The sequence below is a fragment of the Salvelinus fontinalis genome, chromosome 32 (genome assembly GCF_029448725.1).
Source record: "Salvelinus fontinalis isolate EN_2023a chromosome 32, ASM2944872v1, whole genome shotgun sequence".
Classification (NCBI taxonomy): domain Eukaryota; kingdom Metazoa; phylum Chordata; class Actinopteri; order Salmoniformes; family Salmonidae; genus Salvelinus; species Salvelinus fontinalis.
Genome location: NC_074696.1, coordinates 10739026 through 10751459, shown reverse-complemented (window position 1 = coordinate 10751459; position 12434 = coordinate 10739026). Strand labels below are relative to the sequence as shown.

The following is a 12434-nucleotide window of genomic DNA, read 5'->3' as shown; positions in this document are numbered from 1 at the left end:
TAATGGCTGGAGCAGAATGGTATCAAATTCATTGTTGCCATTCCATCCACTCTGTTCAAGCCTCCAATGGTATTTTTGAATGGAGATACAGGAAAGGGAATTGTTTATTATACATGACAGTGCCAGAGAGAGAGAGAGAGAGAGAGAGAGAGAGAGAGAGAGAATGAGAGGGAGAGAGAGAGAGAGAGGGTGGATGAGAGGGAGAGAGATGAGTCTAGAAGCATAGCCTGCATGCATCATAACCATATGACTATAGCTGTTAATGACCTTACACACATGCCACTCTGTCGCCTCCAGCACAAAAGGGAGAGACGGTACCAGAGTTCAAACACACTGTAAACAAAGAGATTTTTTTATGACGTCCACTCGCCTCAGTTCTGTGCCTCAGGGAAGGGACATGAACGTCACAGAAATTGTTTAGATAATTGTCATTGTTAAGATTTCTGTCCAAGGTGCCGTTGGCTGGTTTCACAAGCCTTCTCTCTATTCAACCCCCGTGAGTAGACCTACTCAGAGCAGGGTTGTCCTTGTCCGAGTAGCGCAGCGGTCTAAGGCACTCCATCTCAGCGCTAGAGACGTCACTACAGACCCCGGTTTGACTCCAGGCTGTATCATAACCAGCCATGATTGTGAGTCCCACAATTGGCCCAGCATCGTCCGGGTTTGACCGGTGTAGGCCGAACGGGACCACCTAGTGCTGAAGCAAAAAGCACTCCCAAATTGCAACTGGCTCTGGAAGCAACGTCAGCACAAGAGCTGTTCGTCGGAAGCTTCATGAAATGGGTTCCCATGGTCCAGCAGCAGCACACAAGTCTACGTTCACCATGCACAATGCCAACCTTGGCTGGAGTGGTGTAAAGCTCGCCGCCATTGGACTCAGGAGCAGTGGAAATGTGTTGTCTGGAGTGATGAATCCCGCTTCACCATCTGGCAGTCCGACGGACAAATTTGGGTTTGGCGGATGCCAGAAGAATGCTACTTGCCCGAATGTATAGTACCAACTGTAAAGTTTGGTGGAGGAGGGATAATTGTCTGGGGCTGTTTTTCATAGTTTGGGCCCTCTAGATCCAATCTAAAATCTACAGCATACGATGACATTCTAGACGATTCTGTGCTTCCAACTTTGTGGCAAACGTTTGGTTAAGGGCCTTTTCCTGTTTCACAAGCGAGGTCCATACAGAAATGGTTTGTTGAGATTGGTGTGGAAGAACTTGACTGGCTTGCACAGAGCCCTGACCTCAACTCCATCGAACACCTTTGGGATGAATTAGAACGCCCGACAAGAGCCAGTACTGTATATTCTTTCAATAGATTAACAATGTAAGAGTCAAACATTTTCAATTAATCATTTTATAGCTTTGCAATTGATGAGAAAAATTAACTCCAGACCGAAATCAAAGAAATACGTTTATTTAAGTGTAAACAAAAAAACTGCATAGGAAATGTGTAAAGTCCACAGAAGGCAGCAGACGAGGGAAGGCAACAGACGAGGGAAGGCAACAGAAGACAGCAGGTAACAGAAGACAGCAGGTAACAGAAGACGGCAGGTAACAGAAGACGGCAGGTAAATTAGTCTCCTCTGCTTTATTTAAACTGAAGACCTGACAACTGCACTTCCACACCGACCACTGTGTGTGAGGAGAGGGGAGGGGGAAACACGTGCATACACACATACACACTCCTTACAGATAACTTCAGTGTGTATGTGATAGTACACCAACACAAAACACACACCAGCAGCGTCCATCTAAACTCAGCTGGTCCCTGCTGTCCTCGTGCCTCGTCGACAGAGGAGAATACATTCAGTGGATTTGGGTTCAACAACACAATGCAGCACACAAACACACACTCACACCTACTGCACACAGGACAGAACAGAGCCTTAGAGATAGGTCTACAGAGTGACTGTTGATAAACAGACTCAGAATTCTTTCTTTTTTTTTTTTTTTAAAGAGGCCATTTTGTCACCAAAGGCTCCATGACAGTAAGATTCTAAATTGCATTCTCACTGGAATGGAACATTGGGTAACAACATGGCGTCCATTGTAATTCTCCAGACATAGATTGATTGGTAGTACAGTATCAGTTCTGTTTTGTGATCCTGCTAGCAATGAGTAGGGTGTGAGTGAGAATCACTCCCAGCAAACCATTTTCTTAAAAAATAAAAAATACATTCCAAAAGGGTCGCCGAGAGTCGTGTGGTCTGGAGTATGTCCTTTGGTGTTTATCAAACAAACTGGAACATTTAACAAAAATAAAACCTGAAAATTAAACATAAAACAGTACATTTGAGGGAAATAATTCAAAAAGCAAAATGTTTCCATTTTCGAGATTGAGAACTAATGTATAATATGCAAAAACGGACACGCAGAAAAGATTGGTCGCGTTCCAGCCCGTCTTTACCACACACACACACGCAGAAATCTCAGCATTTTCACAACCCAACTGCAAAGAAAGAGGGTCCTGGAACATGACCAATGAGACTCATACTGAGGTCATAACAGAAAGGTTCACTACATTTTCACTATGGGGGACACATTTCACTGACACCCGCATCACTAGGGGGTAAACATTTCACTGTGACACCCGCAGGGACATAGAACTACCTGAGTTTCTATTTTTTTTCTTCCTTTTAAAAATGTTACGTATTTTAACTTTTCTTTAAAAGATACAATCATTAACATGTTGCACACCTTCCACCTGGAGCAGTTTCGCTTACACCAACTTTTCTCTTCTTTTTCTGTTCTCTTAAAGCCGTGAGATGCCAGAAACAAAATGGTGGACAGAAACATAGGGGCCAATAAACCCCTGCCCATCAGGAGTACAGGAGACCAATCAAGTGCTCAGCACCACACTTCCTGGATATTTGTGTGAGGGGAAAAAATACAATTTTTTTAAAAAATCAAGCGATTCTAATGATGCTTGCCCGGCTAATCCTGTGAAGAAACCTAGGTTATTTTGATAGAGAGAATGAGGTTGTCATTACTAGGCCAAAACCAAAATGTCTACAGTGTAAACAGTCTTCATTGTGTGTGTGTGGAGGGATCATTAAACTGTCCGTCTCTAAAAGTTGTTGTACTAACTGCACTCTGCTACAGATTCCAGACATGGCCGGCCAAGCACCGATTGGCCTCTGCAGAGCCTCTTGGGAACAGGAAATACAATCGCAAAGGTCAAAAGGTTAAATCCATCCAACGCACTCCTAACACACACACCTGTGGGTATATGATCATGATAAAACCATCCCCAGATTCAGCTACCAACCCGTCGAGTTTACAACACCTATATCTGTGAGACGTTGTTTCACTTTTTAAAAATGTAAGCATGCAACAAACAAAAAAAGGAACAAAAAACAAAATAAAGTTTCAAATAATAGTTTTTCCTCTTTAAGAGTGAAAACCTAAGGATGTTAAAGATAGAATTTTGTCATTTTTTATTAAAATGTAAAAGATTGCAAACTTTTTCATATAGTAATACTGAAACACATCGCCAGATCATATCGGTGACACGCCTGTGGGTTCTAAGCAGCAGAGTCTGGGGCCTCTAATGTCTCCGGTCTATTAACGTGCAATAAACAGGCTTATTAACGTGCAACAAATTGGCTTATTAACTCGTAATAGACATCTTATTCACGCAATGTGTTCCTACACACACCACACTTATTTTTGCATTGTCAAAGAGTGAGTTTTCAAATAAGTTAGTACCAACCAACATTGTGCTAACTCTTAGGGTACACACTTCTAAGATGTTCTTACTGAGGAGAACCTGTGCAGATATTAGAGGTAATTCTTGTAGGTCTAAAGGGGGTATGATGAAGGCCTCAAATTAGCCAACAGTGACATCGCCATCATTCTCACTATTGGCCAATCAGGTTACAGCTCTACTGAGGTGACGCAAAAAAAGGGGGAGGGGGGTTCAGCCCACATAAGTGCATCCAATCAAAGCACAGGGATCTGTCCTTGGCTGCTTTGATTCGCTAAACACTCTTACCTATGATATAATGGTCCAATGACATTCACCGTCTATGACAGTGTCATCCCGACGCCAACTCCGTTTTGACACCAAACTCCCACAAATATATTTTTGGCACAATGCTCTGATTTTCACTGTTTTGTTTCTCCATATGATTAAAAAAGGCATAATGCACCACAATGCTAAACAGACAACTCATGGACACAATGTGGAGAGATGGCCATTTGTAACTTGTAATTTTACATGAAAAGGAGCCACCAGGATTAAAATCTTTGGTCCAACAGGTGACAGGTAAATGTTACATGATTTAAAGTGGGAGTTGAGGTAAAAGTAATACGAGGTATGTTTCAAAAACAAAACAAATAAAGACTAACTTAAAAGGTCTGGAAACTGAAGTATGCAGTACAAGAGAGTTGATGTTTAGAAGTTACTAGTCAAAATATTTGAAGAGGTAGGCCAATATATATATATATATATATATATATATATACACACACACACACACACACACACACACACACACACACACACACACACACACACACACACACACACACACACAGAAGTCAAAAGTTTACATACACTTAGGTTGGAGTCATTAAAACTCGTTTCTCAACCACTCCAAATTTCTTGTTAACAAACTATAGTTTTGGAAAGTCGGTTAGGACATCTACTTCGTGCATGACACAAGTCCTTATTCCAACAATTGTTTACAGACAAATTATTTCACTTATAATTCACTGTATCACAATTCCAGTGGGTCAGTGGTTTACATACACTAAGTTGACTGTGCCTTTAAACAGCTTGGAAAATTCCAGAAAATGATGTCATGGCTTTAGAAGCTTCTGATAGGCTAATTGACATAATTTGAGTCAATTGGAGGTGTACCTGAGGATGTATTTCAAGACCTACCTTCAAACTCAGTGCCTCTTTGCTTGACATCATGGGAAAATCAAAAGAAATCAGCAAAGACCTCAGAAGAAAAATTGTAGACCTCTAAAGTATGAACACCATGGGACCACGCAGCCGTCATACCGCTGAGGAAGGAGAAGCGTTCTGTCTCCTAGAGATGGACGTACTTTGGTGCGAAAAGTGCAAATCAATCCCAGAACAACAGCAAAGGACCTTGTGAAGATGCTGGAGGAAACAGGTACAAAAGTATCTATATCCACAGTAAAACAAGTCCTATATCGACATAACCTGAAAGGCCGCTCAGCAAGGAAGAAGCCACTGCTCCAAAACCACCAAAGATCGTACTTTTTGAAGAAATGTCCTCTGGTCTGATGAAACAAAAATAGAACTGTTTGGCCATAATGACCATCGTTATGTTTGGAGGAAAAAGGGGGCGGCTTGCAAGCCTAAGAACACCACCCCAACCGTGAAGCACGGGGGTGGCAGCCTCATGTTGTGGGGGTGCTTTGCTGCAGGAGGGACTGGTGTACTTCACAAAATAGATGGCATCATGAGGAAGACAGGAAGTTAAAGCTTGGTCGCAAATGGATCTTCCAAATGGACAATGACCCCAAGCATACTTCCAAAGTTGTGGCAAAATGGCTTAAGGACAACAAAGTCAAGGTATTGGAGTGGCCATCACAAAGCCTTGACCTCAATCCTACAGAAAATGTGTGGGCAGAACTGAAAAAGCATGTGTGAGCAAGGAGGCCTTCAAACCTGACTCAGTTACACCAGCTCTGTCAGGAGGAATGGGCCAAAATTCACCCAACTTACTGTGGGTAGCTTGTGGAAGGCTACCTGAAACGTGTGACCCAAGTTAAACAATTTAAAGGCAATGCTACCAAATTCTAATTGAGTGTATGTAAACTTCTGACCCACTGGGAATGTGATGAAAGACATAAAAGCTGAAGTAAATCATTCTCTCTAATATTATTCTGACATTTCACATTCTTAAAATAAAGTGGTGATCCTAACTGACCTAAGACAGGGAATTTTTACTAGGAATAAATGTCAGGAATTGTGAAAAACTGAGTTTAAATGTTTTTGGCTCAGGTGTATGTAAACTTTCGACTTCAACTGATATATATAAACACACACACACACACACACACACACACACACACACACACACACACACACACACACACACACACACACACACACACACACACACACACACACACACACACAGTATGTAACATGAGGCATTTAAAGTTAGGTAAAAGGTGTGTTGAGGTAGATTTGTAAAATTACATTTGTATTTTGATGAGGTCTGAGAATTGAGGTACTGTAGCCAGTTACTGGTTAAGGTAGGCTGTATTACAATTGAGTTACACATGAGTAACTGTGAGGAATATGAAAGTATATAAAATGTTGAGGTATCTGACAGATAAGGTAAACGATGGGATGTGAAAGTTTTACGTAAATTAGGATTTAAAGTGCAGGTCTGCACTTTCCTCTGAGGTAAGAAGCTCAGTCAGAAACACACGAATAAAAACGCCCATACCGCTAGGCTAGACTACGCTAAAGTGGCTAACTTCACAAGAGAAAGGGAGATTTACAACCCCTCCAAAAAGGTCCACCACAGGTGATAAATCAGTAATCTGTTTGCAATCAATGGTTAAATGGGTTGAGATGCTAATGCTAAATAAGGGATGCTAGACATGAAGCGGTGTCACGGTTAGCACGGTTAGCACGGTTAGCATGGTTAGCATGGGTGGTGGAGCTAGATTGAACCTCTCAGGGTTGTGAGATGGAAAGTGGCCTGGAGAGATACTCTTTGGTTGCTGTGAGATGTGGTTTGTTTTCAGACCTTTCTACAACGTTCTCCTCGGGAAGTAGGCTTGAAAGGTACTTCTATTTTATAAGCTAAAAGTAGGCCTTATATTCTTCTTCTCCCCATTGACCGTACTTTGAACAGATCTTTTTGGTGACAGCTGGTGAGCATTTTAGACCTCCAACATAAATGATTAAACAACAAAATGTCTTCAATGGGACTTGTAGTTCTTTCGACGCCAAATATACAGTTGGCCGAAATTCTACCTTTGGTTGACTCTACTAGCTGGTCTCTAGACCTCCATCTTTCAGAGGTCTGGTCAGCATGCACATGTTCCGGAACACTCTCTCTCCGGCATTTCAGAATGGCCGTCAATAACTAGGGTGGGGCAGTGACGTCAGAAGGGGATTGGATTAAATCCTAGCCCCCAAGAGCCAATCAGTGCCCCACAATTCAACCACTCAGGATCACTGATTTCTGATTGGTTCTCACTCCTGTGGACAGCCAATCAAGACGCCTGGCTTTCTGGAGGCATTGTTATTCTTCCGCATCATTCACAATGAGATGTCAGACAGAATTCATAATCAATCTCCTAATCAACAACCAATACATCCTGATAACTCCTGATAAACCTGTAAAATACTTTGGTGAGCCCTTCGTTTGAGAGTACACAAATGCTGTTTTTGCTTTTTCATATTGATTTTCATTATTTTTCTCCTCATAATCAGACCAGCGTGCTGATGCCTGAAAGGAATCAACAATGTTCAATTGATAATTGGATACTTTGGGACAGAAAAGAGAATCTCCCCACAACAACAACGACGACTAGCTCATGATTTCAACCAATCATCAAACTGCATCTGTCCCAGGACAGACTCCCGGCTCCGCTGTGATCAATAAACCAAGTCAAGCTAAAAGGAGATTCTTCTGGTCCATCTGGTACTGTGACCTGAGCTAACTAACACAGAGTCAGTCTAACGGGTTTGGCATTACATAAAACCCTCCGTTCTTACCTCTATTATGTCAGTCTGCAGTGACACTACACATGGAGAGATGAGGGGACATGCTAAACCAAAATCTACAGAACAAGCTACCCTAAACATCACTGAACACACTAGACTCCACTACAGGTCAGGTCAAAACGTCTTTTCATTTTTATGTCTCTCTTTAAATAAAAAAAGTATTGAGGTAGACTTTTTTTTATTTTCTTCTTTGTAAAACTGGACAGACTAGAGTAGACCTCTGCTCGGATAGGGTGAGTACATTCATTAAGAACTAGATGAGGTAGGTGGCGGAGCAGAGGATTCAATATTTCAAGAAAAAGTGAGAAAAATCCCTGAGAAGGCGACGTGAGGAGAGTTGAGAGAGAGCAATTCAGATAGAAGACAGGGAAATCGTGATCTCTTCCTTGTTACTTTCACTACTGATTATCAACTAGTCTTAGTGGTCCCCTTTGTCATACAGTATACCACAGGAATATGATTCCACAAACTAAAACATAAAAGTAAAAAATAATTTAAAAACGAACAAATTCATTTCCCCTTCATTTGTAATAATGCATTTCTACCTGCTCTGATTATCTCTCTTTAAACTGTCCTCTCTTTGTGTGTTTGTTGAATCCTTTTCCTCGCTCTTCAATTTCCTCTCTCTAACAGAGAAACGGAGAGAAAACGGAGCGAGAGAAAGAAAGAAAGAAAGCGAAAAGTGATTAGAACTTGAGGATGCGGTTATTTCCGAAGTCGACGACCACGATGACTCCGTCAGGTGTCACAGCAACACCAGAGGGGCGGTCCATCTGTCCGAAGCCACTGCCATGGGTGCCAAATTTGCATAAGAAGTTCCCGTTGGGCTCGAACACCTGCACCCGGTGGTTCCTCGAGTCGGCCACGATGATCCGGTTCTCCTGGTCCACCGCTATGCCCTGGGGACGCAGGAACTTCCCGTTACCGGTACCCTCAGAGCCCAGGAACCGGGCAGACTGGCAATCTGGCCGAATCACCAGCAGACGATGGTTGTTGAAGTCGGTGACGACCAGGTGGTCCTCATGGTTAAAGGCGACGCCACGCGGCGAGTCAAAGTGTTTCCACAGGGCGCCCTCAAAGCCGTACTTGTTGATGAACGAGCCATCAGGGCCAAAGAGCTGGATGCGGTGGTTCCTGGTGTCAGAGACCAAGATCTTCCCCGCAGAGTTCACTGCCACATCCCAGGGGTAGTTGAACTGACCGTTCTACAATAGAGTACAGTAGAATATAGTTATTAGTTCAGCTCTGATGAGTGTGTGTGTCTATACTACTGTACGTGAGAGAGCGCGCGATTGAAAGAGTTTGTACCTTAGTGCCCTTCTCGCCGAACTTGAGCATAAACTGTCCGTCAAAGGTGAACACCTGCACACGGTGGTTGTCTTTGTCCGTTACGATGATCTGCTGTTGGCTGTCGCACGCCACGCCCGCTGGACGATCAAACTGACCGGGGCGAGAGCCCAGGGAGCCGAACTTGTGGTGGAAGGCACCGCACGGCTTGAAGATCTGGACAGTAGGAGGTAGTCGCAGAAGAAAGGAAATAATTAAAGAGTCACTGTTCTAAAGATGGCTAGCTAGGGCAGTGTACTCGCTGTGCTTCACTGTTTTAAAGATGGCTAGCTAGGGCAGTGTACACGCTGTGCTTCACTGTTCTAAAGATGGCTAGCTAGGGCACTGTACACGCTGTGCTTCACTGTTCTAAAGATGGCTAGCTAGGGCAGTGTACACGCTGTGCTTCACTGTTCTAAAGATGGCTAGCTAGGGCAGTGTACACGCTGTGCTTCACTGTTCTAAAGATGGCTAGCTAGGGCACTGTACACGCTGTGCTTCACTGTTCTAAAGATGGCTAGCTAGGGCACTGTACACGCTGTGCTTCACTGTTCTAAAGATGGCTAGCTAGTGCAGTGTACACGCTGTGCTTCACTATTCTAAAGATGGCTAGCTAGGGCACTGTACACGCTGTGCTTCACTGTTCTAAAGATGGCTAGCTAGGGCAGTGTACACGCTGTGCTTCAGCTCTCAAGAAGAGGGCTACTGAGAGACAGATAGCTGGCAAGTTAAAAGCAAACAAACTGACACTGATTTAGCAAGAGTTAGCTTTCTAGCATCATAAAACCCTTTCTCCTTGGTATTACGGCTGAGTCGACACCAACCCACGACATGAAATGAATGAAACCCACCTGTACGCGGTTGTTACTGCGGTCGGCCACCACCACGTATCCCTCTTTATCCACACTGATTCCCCAGGGACGACACAGCTGACCATCACCCTCCCCCTCACTGCCAAACGCAGACACCGGTGAACCCAGAGCCCCGTAGCGTCGCCCAGACTTCACCAGTACCTGGAACACAGGCAGGGAGAATGCTACTTAGCATTTCATCCTATCTACAGCAATTTTCAAGTTGTATTACTTAGTTGTTGCTTAAGAGATGTGCATAGAATATGTTGGAGTGTAAATATATTACTTGGTTGTTACATTTATTATAATACTATACATTTTACCTTGAAAGGGCTGCCCATGATGTGCTGGTTACAGACCAGAACTGACACCAAATCTTCTCCCTCAGTCTTGGGCAAGTAGCTGACGGTGTACGACCCGTTCTGGTTGTCACACACCTCCGCAGCCGATAGGTTACCATCCGCGGCTGCCATCACCACCGCTGACACTGCGTCACCGCCCGAGAGGCAGGGCTCCCTGTCGTGGTCGTAGCCAATTACGGTGAAGGAGGCGGTCTTGCCACGGAGTGCGGTCTTTAGGCCCTCGCCGTGAGCTTTGGTGACGGGAGCAAACGCTCCGCTACTGATCAACCCCATGGACTGAATGGCTTTGTACAGGGCCTGGTGAAGACAATATCATCAATAATACTATTAATATGCCACGAACTAGGGACAAGTGGAAATAGCAACATTAATATAATGTATATGAAATTGGCTGACGTCGATAATTCCAGTCATCCAAAGAGCCACAAGAGTCTCTAACCCCTCTCGCTTGGTCTGGCGGGGCGAACAGGAAGCTGTTATTTACCTGGTCTGGAGGGGTGAACAGGAACCTGTTATTTACCTGGTCTGGAGGGGTGAACAGGAACCTGTTATTTACCTGGTCTGGAGGGGTGAACAGGAACCTGTTATTTACCTGGTCTGGAGGGGTGAACAGGAACCTGTTATTTACCTGGTCTGGAGGGGTGAACAGGAAGCTGTTATTTACCTGGTCTGGAGGGGCGAACAGTAACCTGTTATTTACCTGGTCTGGAGGGGTGAACAGGAACCTTTTATTTACCTGGTCTGGAGGGGTGAACAGGAACCTGTTATTTACCTGGTCTGGAGGGGTGAACAGGAACCTGTTGTTTACCTGGTCTGGAGGGGTGAACAGGAACCTGTTATTTACCTGGTCTGGAGGGGTGAACAGGAACCTGTTATTTACCTGGTCTGGAGGGGAGAACAGGAACCTGTTATTTACCTGGTCTGGAGGGGCGAACAAGAAGCTGTTATTTACCTGGTCTGGAGGGGCGAACAGGAACCTGTTATTTACCTGGTCTGGAGGGGTGAACAGGAACCTGTTATTTACCTGGTCTGGAGGGGTGAACAGGAACCTGTTATTTACCTGGTCTGGAGGGGTGAACAGGAAGCTGTTATTTACCTGGTCTGGAGGGGTGAACAGGAACCTGTTATTTACCTGGTCTGGAGGGGTGAACAGGAACCTGTTATTTACCTGGTCTGGAGGGGCGAACAGGAACCTGTTATTTACCTGGTCTGGAGGGGCGAACAGGAACCTGTTATTTACCTGGTCTGGAGGGGCGAACAGGAACCTGTTATTTACCTGGTCTGGAGGGGCGAACAGGAACCTGTTATTTACCTGGTCTGGAGGGGCGAACAGGAACCTGTTATTTACCTGGTCTGGAGGGGCGAACAGGAACCTGTTATTTACCTGGTCTGGAGGGGTGAACAGGAACCTGTTATTTACCTGGTCTGGAGGGGCGAACAGGAACCTGTTATTTACCTGGTCTGGAGGGGCGAACAAGAAGCTGTTATTTACCTGGTCTGGAGGGGCGAACAGGAACCTGTTATTTACCTGGTCTGGAGGGGTGAACAGGAACCTGTTATTTACCTGGTCTGGAGGGGTGAACAGTAACCTGTTATTTACCTGGTCTGGAGGGGCGAACAAGAAGCTGTTATTTACCTGGTCTGGAGGGGTGAACAGGAACCTGTTATTTACCTGGTCTGGAGGGGTGAACAGGAACCTGTTATTTACCTGGTCTGGAGGGGCGAACAGGAACCTGTTATTTACCTGGTCTGGAGGGGCGAACAAGAAGCTGTTATTTACCTGGTCTGGAGGGGCGAACAGGAACCTGTTATTTACCTGGTCTGGAGGGGTGAACAGGAACCTGTTATTTACCTGGTCTGGAGGGGTGAACAGGAACCTGTTATTTACCTGGTCTGGAGGGGTGAACAGGAACCTGTTATTTACCTGGTCTGGAAGGGTGAACAGGAACCTGTTATTTACCTGGTCTGGAGGGGTGAACAGTAACCTGTTATTTACCTGGTCTGGAGGGGTGAACAGTAACCTGTTATTTACCTGGTCTGGAGGGGTGAACAGGAACCTGTTATTTACCTGGTCTGGAGTGGTGAACAGGAACCTGTTATTTACCTGGTCTGGAGAGGCAAACAGGAACCTGTTATTTACCTGGTCTGGAGGGGTGAACAGGAACCTGTT

General features: G+C 44.6%; 1 protein-coding gene across 1 annotated transcript in view; it reads right to left on the bottom strand.

The window, feature by feature from the left end:
- Positions 1-1394: 1394 nt before the first annotated feature.
- The window catches only part of LOC129830717 (E3 ubiquitin-protein ligase TRIM71-like), a 58461-nt gene continuing 47421 nt past the window's right edge, over positions 1395-12434 (bottom strand). Inside the window, exons 6-9 of the mRNA XM_055893358.1 lie at positions 10226-10561; positions 9903-10064; positions 9034-9228; positions 1395-8930 (exon numbers count right to left, since the gene is read on the bottom strand). Of these exons, the coding sequence (XP_055749333.1) occupies positions 8412-8930; positions 9034-9228; positions 9903-10064; positions 10226-10561 (1212 nt within the window). The 3' untranslated portion in view covers positions 1395-8411. The remainder of the gene's footprint in view (positions 8931-9033; positions 9229-9902; positions 10065-10225; positions 10562-12434) is intronic.